This window comes from Pelodiscus sinensis, chromosome 6 (assembly GCF_052426305.1).
Source record: "Pelodiscus sinensis isolate ZL-2025 chromosome 6, ASM5242630v1, whole genome shotgun sequence".
Taxonomy (NCBI): Eukaryota; Metazoa; Chordata; order Testudines; family Trionychidae; genus Pelodiscus; species Pelodiscus sinensis.
Genome location: NC_143057.1, coordinates 1,637,501 through 1,661,576, shown reverse-complemented (window position 1 = coordinate 1,661,576; position 24,076 = coordinate 1,637,501). Strand labels below are relative to the sequence as shown.

Here is a 24,076-nt window from a genome sequence, read left to right as displayed (position 1 = left end):
ACACAGTAGAGTTGGATTCATTGTATTTGCCTTAACTTCAAGGCTTTAGGATTCACACAGGGAGGGGTGTGACACCCCCCCCCTACACACAGAGGGAGAGGCCGCACACTCACACCGCTCGACACCTCTGTCACACGGCAGTGGGCTTGGCTCTTCCTGGCCAGAGGCTCTTCTGCTTTCCCAGGGCGCCAGCCCAGCCAGAGGCAGTGGGGAAAGGAAGGAACCTGCTGCCAGGCTGTCGAGGAGCTGAGCACTCCAACCGGGAGCTGGTTCTCTGCACAGCACTGGCAGCAGGGTGCCCTGCTGTGAGATCTGGAGGACCACTGGGGGTGGGGATGGGGAGGGAAGAGGCAAAGCAGGGAGATTATACCAAGACAGGGAGCATGTAATGGGCCAATGGGGGCAGCAGAAAGGACATGTAGCTGGCTGCCACCTGGCGCCTGCCCACACTCACTAGCCACCACAGCTCATAGCCAGTGCCAGCTCGAGACAGGACAGGGCATGGGGGGGGTCAGCACACAACGGGAGCTGCACTGATGGACTGGGAGGGGGAGCAGCCAGCTCCCCGTGTGCTGCATCTTGCTTCGTCACCAGCCTTGTACACCCACCTCCCTCCTCAGCCTGGTATGTGGATGGCTGGCAGGCAGGGACTCAGCCAGCAGCAGGGAGTGCTAGTACTGCTGGGGGGAGAGGAAGAGAGAGAATACTGGGCAAGTTGTCCTGCAGGCGGGCTTAAATACAGGGCTGTCCACTGAAAATGGGGCGTCTGGTCCCCCTCGTTAAAGACCAGATATCACCCTGGGAAATGCGGCCAAAGGTCTCTGGGGACACTGACTTAGGAGATCCAGCCCACTCTTAGGGCAGGCCATGCAGCAGAAGGTCTGCACGCCCGGGAGCACTGGTCAGTCTTTCTCTACTACTGTGTCCATAGCAATCTGAGATGGAAATGTGGTGTTCCAAATGGCTGCTCTGTCAAGGATGTGCGGTTACTCCAGTCTTTGTCAGCTGGGAGTTTCCTCAAACAGCTCTTCCTTCCTGCGCGGGAAACCACAAAGTGCCTTTAACTTTGCTCCTCCAGTTGCAGAAGTCCTAGTTCCCTACTGTAATTCTTCCTTAAGAGCGTCCTTTCTGCCTTTCCTATCCTACCTCTGTCGTCCAGGCCTCGTAGGAAGATTAAAAGGGGCTCTGCTTATGACACAATCCAGGCGATGACTCTAGGTTAGGATCATCAGTTCTTGTTCTCAGTCCTTGCCCTGGCCCCCGAAGCACCAGCTCCCATGAATCTCCTCTTTTAAGGTGATGGTCACATTCTTCAGCTAGTTCTGAAGATTCCAAGTTACGCTGCTGAATTCTGTTCTCAAGAGCCACCCTTTGAACGAGAGGAACCAAACAACTGAAACAGCCAAGATATTTGCCTTGTGGTTTTCTAGCAAGAGAGCTGCTCTATTGTTTTCCATGATTCTTTGACATTTGGGCTGCTCGTTACCACTCTCAAGCTCCGGACTGGCCTTGCGTTCTGTTAGTCTCTGGTGCCCCTTTCTGCATGAAAAGTGCAATGCAAGGTTTCCCAGAGTGCGCACATCCAGCTCGCAGGTATATTGGCCAAGTGTTGCTGCACGTCGTCCCAAGGGTGTCTGAGCTATTTCTTGCTGCACCCAATTCACGTGGTTACAGAGATGAAACATTAGCCTTTAGCAGAATTCTGCTTACACCCACAATCGCTAATGTGCCTTTTTAGTCATAACATCTGCTGGCGAGAGCCAGTTCACAGTGGCTGAGGCTCCTTATATTTTGTTAAGAAAGGGTGGTTTATGCTCAAACTATGTGTTCCCATTCTACCCTAGTGCTTGGGCAATTCTTATTCCATTGCCTTCATGCTTTGCAAAGAAGCTGGGCTATAGGTCTGAGATGCCATTGGCTTCTAAACAGCTGTTGTAGACAGGCAACTCAGTGGAAGCAGCATTGATGGACACAGGGGACCAAGGGCCCTCAATCAATGAGGCAGAGAACTCTTCCGGGGATGGGGCAGGGAGAGGGAACTCCAGCTGCCAGGGAGAACCATTTCTTCAGGCCACAGTGGATGCAGGGGCCAGTGAACTCACAGGCCAGGGCCAGAGATGAGAGCTGCACCAGCCCCGGGACAAACCAGCTCCTTGTGCCGCTCCAAAAGAGACCAGATTTTTATTCCTGCTCATGCTCCTGGATGGGCCATTTCACTTGAAATAGATGCGTTGGAGGAATTCTAAACATGCATCTAATCAGGAGACTTCTCTTTCAACTTAACCGTAAAGAAGAGCGAACTTGCCGGTCTGAGACCAGGACATTTTTCTTGTTTTCTCTAGAAGATGGAAATTTTAAATATTTTCTGACAAGCAGGAAATTATTGTTTCTAGAATGTTGCCGTGATGGTGCAGTTACAACCGTCTTGTTACACGAGATAAACAAGCTCCAAACAAAGCAGAGTTAATTCAAAGTCTTGATTCCTATGTAATGTTGCCACCTCACAGTATTGACCCATATGAAAAAGTGGTTATTTTAAACTACATTAAATACACCTTGATATTTTAATTTTCATCTCTCTCAAGCAAACTGCCACTGCCAGATCTTTTATTCTGGGGCTCTGTTGGGCACAGTGACATTGTCGTGCTGGATGTGACGTGGAGATTTGTTAACAGTATTGTGATAGCTGTGTTGGTCCCAGGATGTTAGACACACAAGATGGGTGAGAGAATATAATGATCCAATAAAAGATATTGCCCATCTTCTCTCCCTAACACAGAGATTTGACTGAGCAAGATTCCAGAACCTTATTTGTTGTTGTGAACAGTGAGAGGATATACACTAGCAGTCTGTTATATTAATGAAATCTGGGAGTGATTCTCTCCGTGTTGCAGAAGGAGGGGTTTTGTTGCAAGAATACACTTTCCTACCTGAAGTGCTAAATTTTCTGTGGTTTTGTTCAGTGAAGAACTGAACCATCACCTACTCACCAGCCTCCAATCCTTAGCATTGCTATGGAGAAGACAGATGATTATCTAATGAGTAATTTCCATCTTCTGGTCATTCATTATATCAATAATTCAATTGTGATTTTTGTAAAACAATATATATCCGCAATTAATTAAATGATTAAATATTTATTATACAAAAAAAATTCAGTATCTACCAGTGTTTAATTATTCAATTTTGAGTTCAATATACCCAAGTTAATATGAACATGGACTCAAATGTCTTTAGTATTCAACAATGGAAGCTGTTACATCTCCTTCATGCCAATTGCAAATAAAATGAAGTCTTTAGCTATCCCAGCACCAAGAGTAAAATCAGCATATAGATTAAAGGCATGTGGCTGGGCAAGCAACGATGATGCTGTGAGGAGGGAGAGGCTTTCAAGAACTAAAATTGACATAATTTCAGCACCTTCCAACAAAGGAGACTATCCATACATCTCAAAATGGCTCATGTCCAGGGCCATTCTTACCCACATGCAGCTGCGTAGGCACCTGAAAATTTGGGGGACCACTGGGTCTTAATGTCTACCCTCCTGCCTCTTCCCATCCCTGTTCTGTGGGGAGGATCTAGTGAACTTACAAGTGCCAAAGCCTGCCAAAGCTATGAGCCGCACACTGAACCTGTGAAAGAGCCATTCAAATGGTAATGAAGCCATTGAACAGGCATTTGCCAACCAAGGTACATATGGTCAGTTTCTGAACGTACTGGGTTAGCCGACAGGGCCTTCGTTTAACATTTGCTTTTAAAGCTCCTTCAGTAGTGTGTTGCTGAAGATCAGAAAATCACAGCTCTTAAAATTGGCATCCCTCCTCGGCTGCCTTCCGGTAGAGGGGCACCCATTGACTAGTACTGCGTAGGGCGGCGTAAATACTCGGCACAGCCCTGTGCATGAGCTTGGTGTCCCGCACCCCTCATTGACACGTAGGTGGTTGGCTCTTAGGGATATCCCTTGTCTGAGTCTGACCAGGAGACTGGGCTGGGGCTTGACAGGCACAGGCCTCCCCGTGGTGTTTCCTGCCCTCCAGGCTTTGTACCTCAGAATGAATCTGCAAACTTGGGCGGCTGGGAATGGACAATGACTGAGAATATGGTGGGTGGAGCTTACCAGCCCAGTGTTGTGCCCGTTACGTGGGCTCCACAGGGAATCCAGGATCCAGTTCAGAATCTCGTGGTTCTAACCCCGTAAGGTTCTCTCTGAATGAGTTTTGGGCCGTTTGAGGGAGGGCCCCTCTCTTCGTGAGCAAGACCTTCTATGTCAGCTGTCCACCTCAGGAACAAGGGAGCCACCTCCAGCAAAAGCACAGCTTCTGAGAGCTGCAGGTAGGCCTCTTTAATGGCAAGCTCAGACCTGCTCTAAGCATCTTCATTTTCATGATTACTTCAGACCTCCTGTTGATTGAAGCTAAGTCGATGCAGAGTTTCCAGACTGTCATGTTAGCATATAGGAGAGTCCAGAGACCTTGCCCCAAAGCACACAGGTTTTGTTTATAGTCAAGCAAATAAAATATGTTCCTGATCTTAACAGCAAGCATCCAGGAACATTTAGTACAAATCCAAGGAGAGTCTACACTGCAGTTTAAAGCCCCCAGCACATCATCAAAATTAAAAAAAAAACTGTCTTCCTCTGCTAAAATAATTTACGTCTAAGCCAAGTTCTCTGACATATTCCAGAAAAGAGACTAATGCATTGCCATCACTATGCCACTTACAAACCCTCAATATTTACAATATATTTACAATTCCAAATATATTTTTGCCTGTCTGTCTTATAAGTTCATGCACCCTTCAGATTTAACATTTCATATTTACCTCCCCACCAAGAGTTGCTGGCTTCTTAAAAGGTACTTAAGACAACTTAATTAAATGCCTCCCTGTTCAAAGAAACTAGTAATTCTCTTTCCACAATCATACAAGACATGACCAAAAGGTGACTGTTTGTTGTGAGGGCTAGTCCTGGTTTTGTCTTGCTTGGCTAAATCAAAACTCAGCGTATAGACCATTGGATTGCTAAATGACATATTATACATTTATTCTCCAGTGGGAATAAAATCTTCAGGTTTGTCTCCTTTTCTCTGTTTAACTTTGACTGCTGTGAACAATGCAAAGAATAGCCCTGCAGCTGAGCTACTTATTTTTTTTAATCTATTCATTTTATACTTTTCAGACAGATTTTTCCCCGGGGTGAAACAAAGGTTAACTGAAATTTCCTCTGTTGTGTACCTGAACGAATCAGCAGTTTGAGAAGGAAATCCCATTGATGGGCAAAAAGAGTGACAGGCTCTATTTAAAGAATTCCCCCGACTGTGTGGTAGACCAACCATGCCATGAATTTAACTGTTCCTGTGGTCCCCATACTTGTACCCACCCAAAAAAAGAGAAAAACCTACTTTGTTCTGCAAATGTTGCACTAAGCTTTGAAAACCATGAGCCATTGAGTTTTGTGAATTAACGTTAGCAGCAGTGGCCAAGACTTAGGAGAGAGAATATCTATCACAGAATACACAACACAGATGGAAAATTACACATGTATATAATAAACAGACAGACACATGGTGTGTGTATTTTAATGTATACATGTGAATCTATACACAATTTGAATGATATATACCCTTCAAGAATGTGAAATATTATATATCCACTGTTTACTGCTTTTTCCTCCACATATTTTTATTCACGGTACCGTTCTTAGAGCATATTACACACACACAAACAGAAGAGAGGCAGTAAAATGAGGGGCACAGTATGTTTTATAGTTTAAACATTGCAGAACAGTTTCACTGCACAGAGCAGATATGAATCAATCCTGAACCTTTAAAAACTGTTAAAAAAATTTATGTGCCACTACTTGGAAAATTTTTCTATTTAGAAGGCTGTTTTAAATATGAAAAGCAAGCCTCTCCCCTTGGATTAAACACTCACTTTGCATGTGCTTGAAGACTTGTGAACCTTCTTGAAAATCCCAGTTTTAGCCCGGTGGTGGGCCCCAAGAGAATATGTTGTCTAGGGATTATAAATACCATGTCATAGCCCCCAACTGTCAGATTTTTCTTCTCTTGTGATGACAGTTAGGTTACTCCCATAGGTAATGGGTTGGTAAAGTTTGTTTAAAGATATTTTAACAGATCTTGATGATATTATATTCTGGTTTGGGGGTTTGTTTGTTTTTTAACATTCTATATGCCAGTTTTATTATGCTTGAAGAAAATCTTATGTTTTAATAAATTTGGATGGAGGTTGGCTTTCCGTGTATATTCACTGGTAAATTCGGGCCTGTTAAGTGGCTTTAAAGAGTACCCTAGAGCACTAGGATAAATGGCCACTAAAGATAAATTGTCACTGTTATCAGGAGATTGACCCAAACAAGATCAGGGTCTGATCAGAAATGTCAGAGACTAGAGAGGTGGAGTGTTTTGCTTGTGTGGCAGGAGGGAAGTCCTGTCCCTTGCCATAAGGAAATTTGTCAAGCTGGACTTCTACGTTCTATCAAACAACTGCTTTTTCAGGGGGTTCTCGGGATCGCTATTAAAGGTCTCTACTTGTAAGAGATATTGACAAATAAACTGTTCCAACAGCAGGTGTCTATTTAAATAAGCCATCTCTGTATCAAAACAGAAGTTGAGAAATCCCTTGACATGCCTAGGGATGTCTGAGAGAACAGCCTTTATAGCCGCTGATTACAATTCTTCTCCAGAAAGAGTTCTACTTCAAAGCAACCCGCTGGTATAGCCAGAGCTCCCTGCACTGCTGTTTCTCTGCACCATTTAGCCTTGTCTACTGCCTAGGGTTGTGTGAGTTCACATTCCAGCACCCACCGTACTCAATCGGTCACTACTAGAGATGGGGAAGTCAGAAGTTAGGATCTAGGTCTGTGTTCAGTCTTTTGAAAACATGTCATAAAAACTGCCCACAGTTGAGTAGGCCCAGAGGTGTGTCTCTTCATCCACTTGCATTTTAGAACCTTGTGTGTCACCTGAGTTAAATTTGATTGAGATAGCCTTTGAAAGGAATAAGTGAAATGAGCCAACAATTAGCACAGACCTTATGCGCATGTCTGCAAAGCAGTCGTTGCCAATACAGATTTCAGCCTGTAATATATATGGGTCTTTAGAATACAGCCTACCGAGGAAGAGGTATTGTCTTGTCGGAAGAGCATTTCTTGCCCTTTTGCAGAATCAAAAGGGTTCTGAAACCATGACTTTTTGCCTTGAAGAGTAGCAGGCATAGAGAGACGAGGTGGAATAGAGTCAGTTTCTACAGTCAGAGTAGCCTGAGTTAAAATGATGCACAGTTAAAACTGAAAATAAAATGTGCATGGTCTTTCCCAGTATAAACAAATACAAGCAAATCCTTTGTTTCATTATTTTTCAGAGTAGAATCCCTTTAGATTGTAAGTTTTTTTGGGGGGGGACTATTTCTTACTCTGTGTGTACAGTGCTTTGCACTGTGGGACCCAGTCTCTCTCTGCTTCTCAGCACTGCTATAATAAACATGATTAACTAATTAACCTCCCTTTAAAACCTGATCTGTCCACATGGCCTTTGCATTATAACTGACTATTCATTGAAAAAGTTCATTTTAAAGACTAGAGTCAGGAGGGTTAGGCTATGAAAAGCATCATGCAGCCTCTCTCTGTCATCTGTGCTCTGTGTACTTCTGATCTATAGGGTTGCATAGGTAGTATGTGTGCAGTGCATTGTCTGTGGTCCATTTAGAATGTATGGTCCTTGGGAAATGCATATATTTTTTCCCGGTACCTTGCCAAGCCCATTGTTGGACGGTGGTGGTGGTAGTAATAACAATATCTCTGCACCCTATGACTGGTAAATTGGTGGTTGGTTTTAATAAGCACATAGAATATGCAATCAACATTCAAATGTTTGTTTTTCCTGTAAACAGAAGACAAACATTGCATAACAGTTACGACCAGTCACAAGAAGTGAATTTTCCATGATAGCTTGAAAAAATGTACCACATTAAACTTAGAGAACTTGCCAAATTTCTATTCCATTTCTAAAACAAAAGCTATAAAATGCATCCGAAAACTCCACCCCAGAAAATTCCTTTCTAGTGCTATTGAGTCTCAACGAACTAATACAAAATATTTACTGATTTAGAAACCCTAGAAGATTCAGATGCATGTCAGGCTTGATGACATTTAATTAATGTTTTATGGAGAAAAAAATCCAGATTATTTTTTCAGAGATTAATTTCTACCCATTTTAAATAATTGTTAATTATTTGTAATGAGGTAATACTCAGGTGCCAGGATCCCATTGTGCCAGCCATATGTGTCAGAGACAGCCTCTGCCCCAGAAAGCTTACAATCTAATACAACTGTGGGTATGTTATAATTAAATACAATTATGGAATTAAGATTTTAATGTGATTTGGAAACCAAGGATGCTAGCATCCGTGTTTAACCATAAGTAAAATCTCTTGCCTGTGTGAAGGAATATGTTCTTTCCATTGTAAAATGCAATGCACAAGTACCATCAGACATACTGTCACCAAAGAAAGTTAGTATGCAAAATGTCTTCTGGAGACACTTCTTACTCGTAGACTGGGGTTAACCTCTCCACAGAACAGGATCAAATTCTCCAGTTTCCCTACTAAGAGGACTGAAGTGTTGGGCTCCTAGGGATGGTACAAAGTCTCGTTTTTCCCACAGGTTGTAAGTCAGGACAAGCTGTATGCTTGACTGCAAAGGTGACATCTTCAAATCGCTAGATGATTGGCTGGAGCAGAAGAGCCCTATGTTAGGATTCTAGATAAGGAATCAGTTAAGTTGTAGCTCAGCCTCAGTTTATTTTCTCTCATATAGGAATACACTGTCCTGCCAAGGTAGGAATTGCTGGGTTTTACCACCTTTGCCTAGTCTCAGAGGCAAGCGAGAAGGTCCACTGTCCCCTCCCGTGGTGTAGCACCCTCAAAAGGTACATTTGGCGAACTGTATTGACCTTGCACCCCAATATTCTTCTTCCACACTCCAAGGCAAAGGTTTTCTCAGCAGTGCTCTTTCCGTTTCTTTTGCCATCTCCTTCCTTTCCAAAAAGAGCAGTCCAGTGCTATAAATTAATATTGGCTACAGTTTCTTCTTCTCTCTCTGGGGGAAAAGTATAAGGAAGTTTTATTATGACACTTTTAAAACATATTGCGGCATCAGAGGGACTATATATTAGCTCCCTCCTTGGCCAAGCAACCCCGAACTCTGCCTAGGCCTTGAATTGATTTACTAATTTTAACACTGCTCAGCAAAGGCATGTACATTTTAGTGCTGCTTGAAATTTTTGTTTTAAACTGTAATAGGTTTGCAGCCTTAACTGTGGTGCTTCTACGTGCCATTCTGCAATGTATTATTCCAAGGTAACCGAAGTGTAATTGTCTACAGAAGAAGCCCCCTTCACAGAACTCTCATTTCCCTCTTAGCACTGTCTATTTAACAGCATCCCCAACCTTGCTCCCCACCCTCACAAACGGACAGGAGGCTGATATCATCAGGATGCACAGAAAGCCGTTCTCCTTCCCACCCTCCAATGCAAATGCACAAAGTTCATGTGATTAAACAAAAGAATAAACAGAGGCATGTACTGTCTCATTGAATTATGTGAATGAATGAAGCATAAACAAAGAAAAGTACCTTAATGTGTTTAACACAAATGAAAAAGTGAAAAAAAAATCCAAGTATGAGAAAATCCACCAAAAATAAAGTAATTGTGGCAGGTCTGTGTTTTGGGGAGTTACCTTCATACCATGTGAAAATTAGCAACTTCCTTTAAATAGCACATGCATTTGTGGCTATGAGATTCTGGTGCAGTCCCTTACAGGAGATGGAGAAAGTCCCAGGGGAGATTATCAGAATAATTTTTAAAATGTTAATATCCTTTCACAAAGGCACTGTGAGCTGTTTGAAAAAAATAGAAAAGTGATGTTTTTGCAGAAGTGAAATAATTGTGTAAGAGACCATACAGACAATGTAAAAAATGTAATTGCCAAAATGTTTGTACATGCCTATATAAAATGGATTAAAGGATGACAGCACTTTCAAAGATATTTAATAAAGAGCTGAATTATATTTTTATCATCCTTATCAAAAGTGTGAAGTAAAAAGTCAAAACTGTTGGTGAAAAGGGGCCAGGTGAACCCTAAGAGGGGCAGGAATTAAAATAGGGCTTTAGTCCGGACTAAACATGTGGATTTAAATCTTTGTACAATTTTCCACATGCAGAGAATGATCATCTCAGAACAGTTTATTATCTTCTTCTAAACACAATATTTTGTGTTTTGTTCCTTTAAGGGAAAACTCTACTGATTTTTCTCAAAGCTTCAGAAATACCTACATTTATTTTAAAATAGGTGGTTGGGTTCTTTTAGTTTAGCTCTCTAGTTTAAAAAAAAAACCTCGGTGTACTTAACTGGAACATTTTCCTACGAGTAAGCAGGCAATGAGAAATTAGGCTTGAAATATTCTCATTCTGCACTGAATTCACTTGGGAGACCATCAGTTTTAAATACCAATGTAAGGTAAGTGTCTTTGGGATAAAGACTTGCAGATACATGTAACTTTTGTTTTAAATGAACATGCATTTCTTTATTTTATATATGTAGCTTGTCCAAGAACTTAAGATAAGCGTGGGTCACCTTCATACACCCTCTCCTTGCCCCTCAGGAAATTGCGTGTCTGCTCCATCTGCATTCTCTATTCCTTTGGTCATCATTTAGTCCTCTCAGCGGCGGTCCTTGGCAGTTTCTCATATCAGCCATCTAATTTTCCTCTCTTCTCCCATGTGAAACTCATTGGCTCCACCCTCCCACTACCAGATGGACAGATGGATGGCCAAATTATGAATTGTAAACTACTAGATATCACTTGATATCTGCTCCCAGCTCCTGCCAAGAGGTCTTAGCAATCTCATCTCAACCTCCTTTTCCTACCTCCAAGTGGCATTCAGCCCTCTCATCTTCTATTCATCCTTCCAGCAATGACTCTTAGGTTGTCTCTACAAAATTATGTCAATCTAACTTGTGCCGGCTGTGCATGTCCACTGCAGGACAAGTTGACTTGTGCCGGCTGTTCGTGTCCGCAACAGGAGCACTTGTATCTCTTGCAGCAGATCTGAAACTTTATCAACATGAGGGTCCCAATTTTGGTTTAAAATTTTTCACATACCCCCCCCACCCCCCATGCAAGTCCTGCTCAGCCTCAGGCCCACCCTCACTTCAGCCCTTCCCCTAAAGTGGCACCCCATCTCATCCCACCCCCACTCACCCCAGAACTGTTCCCCAGCATGCAGGAGGTGCTAGAAGGGAGGGGGAAGAGTTGATCAGTGTGGCCAGTGGACTACCAGAAATACTCTTGAGGGTTCGTGGATCCCAGTGTGAGAAACTCCGATCTATTGTATTGTCAGTTTGGGGAAGCTCCTGAAAGCCAGTAACAGTCGACATAAGCAGTGTCAGTGTCTAATGCAGTATTGACCTTAGTACATTGGCCGTGACTCTACACCACTTGGGGAGGTGGTGTTAAGTCATCCTAGAGAGACGCTTTTATGAGGGGGAGCCCTATTGAAGTGCAGACATTTCCACAAGTAGGTGTAGTTTAAACCAGGCCTGGTGTAAATTGCTAGCCTTGGGAGGGCATGTCAGGCTGCAAATGGGAGCACAGAAATACTCAATTACTTTGCCAATGTGGCATGGATCGGTCATTCGGTCGCACTTCAGGGCAGATGGTGGGCAAAGTCTAGTGCTGGGGCTTTGCAACAGAGTGAGGGAGAGAACAGAAAATGGAGCCTGTTTGGGTTTGAAGAAGAAGGGAGCAGACTACAGCTAATCTGTGTCTTTCCAAAATTCATGGCCACTGTCTGGCACTGAACACATAATTACATGTTAAGTAACAGTACATTATGTATTGTACTTTTAGTTATGTTTTGAAGCTTCTCTTATGTTGGCGTTCAAAGATTTTCCCATGATTTCACCACAGAATGTGTTTCTTTCAGTCCTATTTTCTTTTGTTTCTTCCCAACGAATAGAAAACAAGCAGCCTGTATGTAATAAGTTTGGATACACCTACAGCCACTAAGACATTTTTGAAACTTTAAAAGACATTTCTTCAGCAAGAAATTGTAAATTTAAATATTTGGGGATACATATGTCAACCTTTGTAATATTCACCAAAAACATCACAACTACATGAGTTTAAACTGAATTGAAATTGATTAAAAATCTGTGTTCATAGAAATAAGACTTTTCTAACTGAAACTAAAAGCACTACTGTTCATGTTGGAATATGTGGCCTTCTTGGTAATAAATCCAACACCCTCTGTTCTCTGTAATAAGTTGGACTTCACAGCTGCAGTTTTTCCAAAGTATCCCATAAGAAAATTTGCAGCAACTTAATTTAATAATGGGTGACTGTATTGGAATAGCACTGTCAATATCTTAGCTTTTCTTTTAATTGCTTTCTACTTCCACTTAGTTTCACTTTTCAATATGCCATGAATTTTTATATTAAGGGAGTATGGCATCTTTGAAATGGTTTGGGGGAAAGAGAGATTTTGACAGCTAGGACACGAAATTTAAGGTAGTTAAAGGTTGTTAAAATAATCAGCTTGAAATATTTGACAATGTTAGTCCAGAACCTGAAAAATAGTTTCGCTTAGGGTACGTCTACACCATGGCGCTATTTCAGGATACTTTTGGTATCCCGAAATAGCTATTCCACGTCTTTTAAACAAGCCCATTATTTCGAAATATAACAGGCTCACTATTCCAACATCCCTGTAAACCTTGTTCCACGAGGAATGAGGGGCATTTTGGAATAGCAGTTTGTTTATGAAATAAGCTGTTTCGAAATACACTCAAAATAAGCTACTCAATTTTGAGCTACGGGTGCAGTGTAAACGCACCCTTACTCTGAATTCTTTCTGAAGTCCCCCAGTAACTTCAGTGGGACTGTGTATGCGCATGACTGTTGGCAGTACCAGGGCTTTGAAAACAATGACTGTTCCTCTTTGGGTTTCATAATCAGTGACCTATTAAGATGAACAAGAAAGTTCTTGTCTAGTGGAACTGTAGTTTTGGGCTGTCTACAAACAGCACCAGTTCATACCTGCATATTATTTTATGTTTATCTTCATAGCTGAGGAGCCCCAGAATATTTTTACATGAAAGCTTAAATTGTGGAGCACAGCTTGACTGCAAGATTTGGATTTCAGGTCACATTCTCAAATTCTCCAGCTATGAAAAACACGGAGTTACTGAGGACTTCACTATGTTTAATCAGTAAAAATACTTTTATGCCTAATATTAAGCATGTGTTTGAGTACTTTGCTGGATTGAGGCCACAGTGTCCAGCACCTCGCAAGATTGAGCCCATCATAAGAAATGATTGGTCCCAATTTGTGAAGCAGTGTTTGTAAAGTCTCTGGTTATGGGAAATGTGGGGCGCTCTTTTGTGGATAGCATTGATTTGTATGCAGCTTGGTTTTAATTGTTTGAAACTTTGCCTATATACTGCGGGATTCTGTTTCACTGATGAGAATGTGTTCTGAAACACTGAGGGGCTGTTAAGAACATTACATAATATTTCTAGATCTTTGCCTTTGTTGTGAAAATTTCTTCTAACATACTTTATTTAATTCAGAATTCTTTCTTGTAAAAAGTGGTTCCATCCTCTGTAATTCATTAGTACAGTCCTAATTAGATGTGATGGATGAGTTTTTATAACCAAAATGTCCTCAAATCTGTATTTCATTCATGAGTGCGTTTGGGTGACACTCTGTTTTCAGGCTAACCTTTTTTAAGAAGTGTACACAGCAGTCAAATTATCCTTTTGGATGTAAACAAGCAGCTCGCATTGTAGTAAGGGGATGGGAGTAATGCACCAATATCCACAGACAATTTCTGGCTCAGAGAAATTGACATATTATGATCTAAACTAATGAGGGGTGCCTTAGAAGAAGTGCTCAAACACCAGAGTGATGGGGGTCATTATATGAAGTAGGTAAATCATAAAATATATTTATTTGCACACAAATGCCTTCCTTTACCTACCTTTTTGATATTTAAAAAATAAATGGAGGCAGCTCACCACCTTTAATAATCAATGAACACTTTGTATTAAGAGTTCTTGCTGTTAATAAATGCAAGTTATTTTATTCGTGCATCTCGTAGGTAGGCTTGGTAGCATCACTTCCCATCCTAAGACCCTGTTTGTACCTTTGCTGAATGTTAACCTTTTGAGCTGAGATTTCCATGGCAGGTGCTCTGTGTAAGCTGGGTGCTTCGGCAGCTACCCAGGAGCGAGTCACATGCCACCCAGCTGACTAGCAGAGCATCCACAGCTGGCAGCCTGCGTTTCTACTGGTGGTGCACATCTGCACATGCCTTGGTGCACAGCACAAACTTTATTCGGCACATAAATGGAAAAATAAGAGGGAACATTGGTGTCTGCCCCCTTGTTTGTCTGTTTAAATATTTCAGCCAGAATGGTTCTGCTGTTTCTGAGAATACATTGTTTTGCTCAGGTTAAAAAAAAAATCTTTGAAAAGGTTTCGAGCAGGAGCTTCAGATTTGGCAGGTTTATCTCTGTGTCAGTCATTTTCCTTTCTCTATCCCCAGGAAAATCTGCCTCTGTTTGGCCAAGTGGTAAGCCTCTGAAATATTGCTGTTAGCATCTGCTCAGTAAAAACATACTCGATTTTAATAGCTATGGTTGCCAATGGTTCTGTCTGCACTGGGCATGGTCCAGTCCAAGGCTGAGCAGGACTTCCCCTGCAACTGGGGGTCTAGGCTGCTTCAGGCCAGGCCAGGTTCGGGCACCGGAACCAAGAGCACAGAGTGGTAGTGTCCCTTGGTTGAAACGGAAACTAGATTTGCCAGTGATGTGCTTTTAAGGTCTGGTCTTACCTCTTTTCAGTGACTGCATAGAAATCAGCTGTGGTTGAATTTACAAAATAATATTCAGTGCATGTTTCACAATATATCTGTTTTGCAGGAGAAGATGGAGTGGACTGGTCCATCAGTGATAAAGACCTAAAGGTAATATAGACTAATAAATTACTCCAAATATCAGAAGTTGTTTTTAAAAGCTAGGGCATCACCTTAGTAATGAAACCCCTTATTATAGATCCCTGATTCCACAATATACAACGTTCTTATATATCATGTATTTCTATGTTTCCCTCCTCTTTCTCTATTCTTTATTGTTAGGTCTGGTATACATGAAAAGAGGAATTGTGCTTTTTAAGAGTTCATCTTCCCCCACACCTTATTGTCAGTTTGAAGTAATAATTCTTTCTTAACATCATAATAATTTCCACAGCTTCCAACTGTGATGTCAGTTACAGAATGTTAGGGTATCAGATAGGGAGAAGGGGAAAAGAATAGAATAATCTTTAAAAAAAATGGTCTGGTAGCACTTTATAGACTAACAAAACAATTTTAGTCTATAAAGTGCTACCAGACCATATGTTGTTGTTTTTTCTGTACAGACTAACTCGGCTACCCCCTGAAGCTTAAAAAAATAAAACATCTTGTATTCACACATGCTATATTAACCGAAAATAAATAAGAGTGAAGGGGTGGTTAGAATTATTAATTTTTCTTAACTGTATCCATGAGCTCTCCGAAGCAGAGCCATACTCGTCAGTCTCTAATTGACCTTTTGACGGGATGACTCCTTAACCCACTTATCTCCCCTTTGTTCTGGAGGGTCTGGAAGAAAGTTAATCTTGATAGTTCCAGGCTTTCTAAGAGGAGCATGGTACACAGACTTTTGGAGGGTCCCTCAACTCTCCAACCAGCTCCAGTAAGGTTCAATAATGCTTCTGTATTAGGGTTGCCAACCTGCCAGGGTTGTCTTGGAGTCTCCAGAAAGTAAAGATTTAATCTCTAAATAAAGATTATGTCATGCGATATGTGACATCCTGTCTGTGTGGGGGGAAAAGCCAACCCTGATGTGTACCGGTAAATATGTCTTCAGGAGCAAGAGTGAGAATTATTAACTTCCTCAGTGTCCATGGCGATTACATGTGAGGTCACAGTTGTGGGTTTTTTTGCAGGTTCACTATAATTTGTCATGGTCCAAAATCCACTTCTAATTGATATCCCTAGAGCGTCGTATTTCTTCTAAGGCATGTGCCTGCCCTTGATGAATGGTGACTTGTGTTTGTACTAAATGTTAGCTAGATGTGCCGTGTAAGGGCTGCAGTTCATCCTGGAATGAGAGAGCCTGTTGAGCTGCACAGAGTTTTCCAAAGATAACAAATCTTTTTCATTATTCTTTTTATTTAGTCTGGAAAAAAGACACCGACATTTGCCAGTGATTTAGCAACCAACCATTTAGCCACATGGATGGCAAAGTTTAAGAGAACAGAACTAGTCAGCTCTAATGGTTCACAAATGGACAAGTATAATATTAGATTTCAAACTGAACTTACCAGCACTGACAGCTACGAAAATATAGTTCAGCAAAGCACTAAACCACAAAAGCCCAAATAATAGATGCATATTTTTTTTCTTCTTGTTTCCTTAGGCTCAGATTGGTAATTATATACCCCAGAGACGCGCCAACCGATACTATGCAACAGATAAAAATGTTGTTTGCAGAAATTGTGATAAACGGGGTCATTTGTCCAAAAACTGTCCGATTCCAAAGGTAAATGCAATATTTTAATTGATCTTAGAAGCAGCCTCTTCTTATGTGGTTACTAGTTAGCACTCTCTTGGGGGGTGGGTAGAGCTGGCCCATCACACTGCATCATGTGGTCCAGATTGGGAAATAATTGATTAAGACCGGGTGATAAACAGTTAACAAGGGGATCCAATTCATCAGCTGGAGATTATTGATGGAAGCAAGCTGGGAGGAGAGGCAAAGCTCAGGATCTGAGAGGGGTGAGACCTCTCTTCCCCATGGGGTACAGTGAAATTTGTGAAAAGCCTGGTGGTGGGCAGTGTAAGACTCTATAAATCAATTACAGTGTGGTGAACGCTATACGCGAATGTGAGGACTGCTTGCAAAGAGACATCTCCCGCTCTGAGACACCTTATTTCAAGAGTTTGTCATTTGGCTTAAAAGTTGAAAAATTGACAGTAAGACCTCTTGGACAAGATTCATTTAACATACTGAGTTAAAAAGGGTTTTAGTTGGTGTTACATTTTTTTTCTTTTGCATGAAGTTAAAATCTCTGACAATTATGAATGGAGAGAAAACAAAGGTAAGTACACAGTAAAATGTATTTCAGACCCTAAAAGAATATTTTACATTTTTAGCTGTTTTAAATTGTATAGACTCCCAGGAAAAAAAGAACAAAAGTTAGAGCAAAACAATTTAAAGGAAATGAAGAAAGAAACACCATCCAGACATAGCATCTATGTCCTGACAAAGACAAGTTTCCACTTCTTGTCAACTTCCTGTTTGGGTTTAAGTTCACCAGAGATTTCTCTCTTAAGCCAAGCAGGTCACCTGCCATATTTGCTATTCGTTCTGCACATTGGGATGGCTTGTTCCTGCACTCCAAGTAAGGCTTCTTTAAAATACTGCCAGCTCTCCTGGACTCCTTTCCCCTTCATGTTAGCCTCCCAGAGGATCCTGCCCATCAGTCTCCTGAGGGAGTCACAGTCTGCTTTTCTGAAGTCCAGGGTCTCGATTTTGCTGCTCTCCATTCTTCCTTTAGTCAGAATCCTGAGCTCCACCATCTCATGATCACTGCTGCCCAGTTGCCACCTGCTTCTACTTCCTCTACTAGCTCCTCCCTGTTTGAGCAGCAGGTCAAGCGGAACACAGCACCATGCACCAGGAAGTTGTCTCCAATACTCTCCAAAAATGTCATGGATGGACCTTTATACAGCTATGTTGATCTCTCAGCGGATGTCAGAGTGATTGAAGCCCCCCATGGGAACCAGGGCCTGTGATCTGGAAACTTCTGTTAGTTACCCACATCGACTTTAAATGAACACAGCTTAAGAATAGACTTTCAGAATTTTGATGTAATAACTTCGTAAATGCACTCGTATGCATGTACGTGACTCTCAAATGAATGTCCATTTTATGGCATAGACGGAGGTCAATCATGCTGCTAAGAGAGAACGTTGTCATTTTTAATAGTTTTTAAAACCAACTTGATTTTACACATCTTTCACACCTTACATATGCAGTTTACATGTTTCATAGACGTGGTATCCCAAGTCTGAGCACATTATGTTTATGAATGCAGTTTGTCCCACATCAAACTGTCGCTTTCCTCTTAGCATTATTGTTGTAGATAATCTTACTCTGTTGGCTAAGAATACATAGTTATCAACATTATGATTTCTGGGGCCTTCCACTTATTTTGGTTGGTGTTTTGCCAGTTATATTTTAAATACCTTAAACAGTTGAAATGTGTTCATCTAAGAGTCTTCTTTCTGTATTCCTCCACAGAAAATCCCCCCTTGTTGCCTGTGTGCAAAGAGAGACCATTTACAAAATACCTGCCCAGCCCGGCTTTGTTTAAACTGCTGTTTGCCTGGACACTGCTCTAGGGAGTGCCTGGAGAGAGCTTATTGGCAGAAACATTGTAACCGCTGTCATATGAAAGGCCATTACGCTGATGTGAGTATAACATTAACCGATTGTTAGCCCATGTTCACCTTTGTCACTAAATGTTATGCAGAGTAAAACTTAGTGTTGTAACCAGCAGTATCTGTTCTTACCTTTCTGTAATACAGTACATACACATATGTGTATATCAGAATATTCTAGTACCTGTCTATGTAGCATCTCCGTTTCCATGAGGCCAGAATTTACCAAAATGTAGCATTGTAAGCCCTGGTGTTTGCTGTGCGTTGTTCTGATACTACTCCATAAAAGCATCAGTAGAAATGTAAGTTACTCTGCATCTTGGCTTGATATGTACATTACCTTATGCGTTTTATATGACAAGCATACCTAAGCCAGGTAAAAGGACAGAATACAGTTTTTCTCCCCATATAAATACAGCTAGATAGAACTATTTTCTAATGGTAAATTAGTAATGTTAAAGGGAGAGGTTTAGAAACAGTTTACATGAATGGCCCGGCCTGTGCCCTGCGTGCTTTTCAGTTGTGTATATATATATATATATATATATATATATATATATATATATATATAATCAGCTCTTGTGTGCGGGTTTGGATTTCTGCCAGTCGCCTGTAAACTCTTACATAAAACGTGGAAGAGGGAAGATGGGGACAAATGAGGTGAATTATGTGATCCTCCCCAGACAAGCATACTGTGTGTTGTGTGGGAGAAAAATTATAGAGACTCAACAGTCATTCTGTCTAGTATAGTTCAAATGTCAAAAGAACAGTGTAAGGAGAGAAATATTTGTCTGAAATCTATTGATATCTTTATCTTAAGCCTTATACTGTATTAATAAGAGCTACCCTGAATCCGTCCTTCAGTGTCCATTCTTTTCACCAGTGGCATTCAGAATGGCACTGTTGCTTCCTAGAAGAGGAGTGCTACTCATACAAGTTGGGGTGTGGAGTCTAATCTGAGTTGCCAATCAGATCTTGAACTGTACAAGACAGAATGAGGGTTCAGTCTCTAATTTCCTTCCATCTTAACAAAGAGGAGTGACTTGACTACAGTGTATTAGTACCTACGTAGGGAATATTGACTAATCTAATATTTAATAATGGGCTGCTCAGTCCAATAGAGAACGGTATAGCATGTGCCAATAGTCTAAGTACATTTTTTAATTGTGTTCTCTGGCCTGTATTATGCAGGAGATCAAAACCACAGTCCTTTTAGGCCTGGGACTCTATGAATATGCATTGTACTGTGTTGCCTCCATACCACAAGGTAAAGAAATGTACTTAGAACAAATGTTGAGCTCCTTACCTCACCTCATAAAACATAATATCTGAAATCTTAACCAGCCTGGGTCTGTATCCAAAGTATCTCAGCCATTCCCCTTTGACCTTGCAGATCTCTCTTGTCAAATGAGTATATCAAATTGTCTCCCTTCTTCAACGTATTCCCAGTCTGGACAAAGAGATTCTTGTCAAGGAGAAGCTGTTCATTTTGTCACCCTGCTGGACATTCATCAGCATTAGATTTCTGGTTTTAGGCAACAAACCAGTGGAGTTTTTTCCATTTACTTAATTGATTGGGGGGAAAACCCCATTCAGTAAAAACATATGCACACTGATATTTTGTTCAGTTTTTGAGGCTATACAACCTTTAAGTAAAATGTGTTTGTGGGATCAAGAATTAGTTTGCATTTTTTTAATAAGTGGAAGCGATCAGAGTGTGGATATATTAGCAGGTAAATCATTATACAATATGAAATATCCAGGGTAAAAGAAATGTACAAGTTTGTGGGAGAACATCAGGAGATGCCAACTGCTAGACAGAGCAATTCAAATGTTACAAAGACACTGAGGATCTATTCAAGAATATCACTTGGGGAAAAGGCATGTTTTCTGTACAGGCCACTAGCTCCTAGGTGAAACCATTTACCATTATGCTACAGACCAGTATAATAAAGCCAAGTCATGTGAATTCAGACACTTAACAGGTGAATTCTTTAGACACCAAATTATTAGTGGTATCAATGGTCAAAGCAGATAGGTGCACAAAAAAGACTTGATCTTTCAAAGAATAGAGGATATTTATAAGTGTATTAAAAATGGTCATTCTTTAATGAAGGTGTTAGCAAATGAGAGGGAAGAATCATTTAATTAGACCTATAAAACAAAGCTGCATAGACAGCATACAAGTCTAGGCCAATGGCAGAGACTAGACTTGTTTGCAAATGGCAAGACAACCACATCATGATGCAAAAGCATACAGCATAAGGAGTGCAGTGTCATGCATGCAATGAAAGCAACGTTTTGCAAGGGGGTGTGTATCTCTGGCCCTAATCGCAAAGATTAACAAAAGCAGAATGTACTTAAGGATGCTACTGATCTTAGCAGTGCTTTCTCTGATGGAATTGTAACATTTGGGTTGCACAGGGTATAAATGTCTACGCATGGTTTCACTCAGCCTTACCATGCAAAATCTTGCAGTAACGCAATGAAAGATTTTAAAGTCTTAATTGGTGGTTGGGGGAACCATTTACAAAGAGTTCAAAATGAGAGGGTTTTCCCCTGCACATACTTTTGTTTATCTAAACATCTCTCTAATTTGATTCCAGTTCCTCGCCCTTTATGCTTTAAAAGGACCTTACAGAGCGTGAAAATAATCATAAAGAGAAAATGAACTGGTACAGTCTGTGACAGGGTCAGACCAGAAGGCCTGGAAAAGTATTGGAGGAGAGAGAGATCAGCCTCAGACTGAGGAGATCTTTGTTCCCAGGGTGGGACTGGTCTAGAACCAGCAGAGGCAATCAGGAGCAATTGAACGCCTGGGGCTGATTGGCCAGGCCTGCAGAGCCAGCCCAGGCTTGACACCTGTAGCTGAGAGGAGGGAGGAAAGGCCGCAGGGAGTAGGAGGAAAAGAGACAACAAGTGGACACCAGGAGGACAAACCAGAGAGAAGGAGGTGCTGGGGAAGTAGCCCAGGGATCTTGGAGCTGACTTATAGCACGGGGCGGGGACTCACTCAGGCAGCTATTCTCACAGGGCCCTGGGCTGCAACTCGGAGTAGAGGGTGGGCCTGGGTTCTTGGGTGTCACACCTAGAATTGGGGGCCGCTGTGAGCCTCGGAGGCCAGCAAATCCGCTTGGAAGCGCGGGACCCACCAAATTTAAGTTAGAGCTTTGTCACAAGCCATTCTCCTGAAACACTGTCCTGTAATTTAGCATAAAGGTGTATGGCTCCCTAGTTGACGTGGCATACCACAATGTGTGTTGGGTCTAGAGAGCTAGGATTGACTAAGGCTGCTGGGAAGCAAACCAGCAGCATGACGAAAAGGGTCGATCATGCTGATCTCGGAGGGGTAGTAGATGAGATTCAGGTGAGAATTCCAGGCTGTAGCTACTTGGAGAGTGGGGTGTCTGTGATTTCAAGGGGAGTCATGCGTACCTGTCTGAAGGAAGAGTTCGGCTCCATGTTTGAAGGTACATGCTTTTCTCTGCACACCAATCATTGACATCCAGAGTTTAGTACACAGCTTTTCCCCTTTTTTCTTTGAGTAATTAAAAACTTGTATTTGCCCAGCTGAATGTTACATAAGTATACAAGAGCTTTATTGTTATCCCAGGACATTGACATTTATTTACCATTAATAGGTTCTTTTTTGCCCATGATACGTATGCCCAAAAGTTGTATCACTGCTAATGGGAATTTGTGTGCATCTTGTGTACAGTGGAGCAATCCCATGGTCAATTGCTAATACTATTGGATCCATTCCTCATCATCATACATTTATATTGGGGTGCACAACTATGGGTACTGAACAGGAATAGTTAAAACCCTTCTGAAAGGTAGCTGGTGAGTCACTTTGAATTTTGTATTTTGAGAGTTCAAAGCGGCCATAAACCGGAACACATTTTTTAAAATCTCACGCATCATAATGCTATGCATATTTGTTTTTGAAATGTTTCTTCCTAGATGAAAGATTTAGTCAGTTTTTACTCTAGAATGAATTGTTATGGCAAAAGTATAATCCCTCTGAAACAGAACCTTATTTCAGATGGTATCAATATATTGATACATTGGTAGGGGAGGGATAGCTCAGTGGTTTGAGCATTGGCTTGCTAAACCCAGGGTTGTGAGTTCAATCCTTGTGGAGGCCATTTGGGGCAAAAATTCATCAGGAGTGCTACTTGGTCCTGCTGTGAAGACAAGGGACTGGACTCGATGACCTTTCAAGGTCCCTTCCAGTTCTAGGAGATTAATTTAAAATTTAATGTAATTGTTATAACCTATAACATACTTAATTATCAAATATCTACTAATAAATGCTGGTGCACACTATAGAAATGTGGGTAGAATAAGATAGGTTGATAAATAATTTACCATTGAAACTGATCTGAGATGAGTGTAGAAGTAGAGCAGTGGCATAGAGCTACAAGACCGCAGCCAGCGGGTGATATGCCATGTCGATACATTTCAGAGGTGTTTGGCTACGACAATGGAGAAGAACACTTGGGAAGAATTTAAATAATATTGATTCATAGATTATAGGACCCAGAGGGCCCCCCGTGATCATCTGGTCTGACCTCCTGCATAACACAGGCCATGAGACTTCCCTGAATTGATTCCTGTTTGAACTAGAGCAGCTCTTCGAGGAAAACCTCTAGCCTTGCTGTCTTTAGAAAGAGGTGAGTGATCCAGCAATGACCGCAGCAGGTGGTAGAAGTGGGACAAGGCATGGCAGTAAGACAAGAGAAGTCAGAGACTCCTCTGAATAGTGGAAGCTGTAGAAAAGAATCAGATGAGAATGTGGATGATTTAAGGAGCGAATCAAAAGTAGGCCTCTGAGACGCTCCATAATTCCCCCAAGAGGGACAATTCATTCTCCTCTTTTCATTTTGTGTTCAAAAAAATCTGTCTTGCACCTACATTTCCAGAATAAAAACCTACATGAAACTTAAAAACATATTTTCAGTTTTCCATCAAGTAACCTGTTCCCAGCTAGTAAAGATAGTACTTCAGCCAATATGCATTATTCTAACAATAGAACAAGAAAATTCTTCCCGTTAGGTTGGAAAATATCTTTTTGGGGCTGTTTACATCAGAGCATTTCCGAGCTGCAGTCAAACACATTACAATCTAAAAAAATATTGTCCAATTCTTGTAATGGAGATGGACAGCCATTCACCTTGTTCCAGAAGTCGCTCCAGACTCCCTTTCTCCATGCAAGAGTGAAGATGCTGGATACTTTGCAAACACTGCGTAGGCTCATGAGTCCGGTTGCCTTCTCAGTAGCTTCTTGGGTCTCAGTCCTCAGGCCTGATTTAGACACCAGTAGAATTTCCTCTCCAGACCCCAGCACAAAACGTATTGCAACAGGGCTTCCCCTGCGCCAAAATCCAGTGCTGCTAAAGCTGTCAGCTGGAAAGCCGAGCGGTGGGACCTCAGGTAGTCGAAGAAGGAGATACACACTCCCCGAGCATCTCAGAGCCAGCTGACAGTCGATGGCTACATAGTGTGT

The 24,076-nt window shown here is 41.6% G+C and overlaps 1 protein-coding gene across 2 annotated transcripts in view; it reads left to right on the top strand.

Moving 5' to 3' along the window:
• The window catches only part of ZCCHC7 (zinc finger CCHC-type containing 7), a 152,685-nt gene that overhangs the window by 83,002 nt on the left and 45,607 nt on the right, over window positions 1-24,076 (top strand). For both annotated transcript variants that reach the window (XM_075931250.2, XM_075931249.2), the window contains exons 3-5: window positions 15,002-15,045; window positions 16,541-16,663; window positions 18,428-18,598. In XM_075931250.2, coding sequence (XP_075787365.2) covers window positions 15,002-15,045; window positions 16,541-16,663; window positions 18,428-18,598 — 338 coding nt within the window. The remainder of the gene's footprint in view (window positions 1-15,001; window positions 15,046-16,540; window positions 16,664-18,427; window positions 18,599-24,076) is intronic.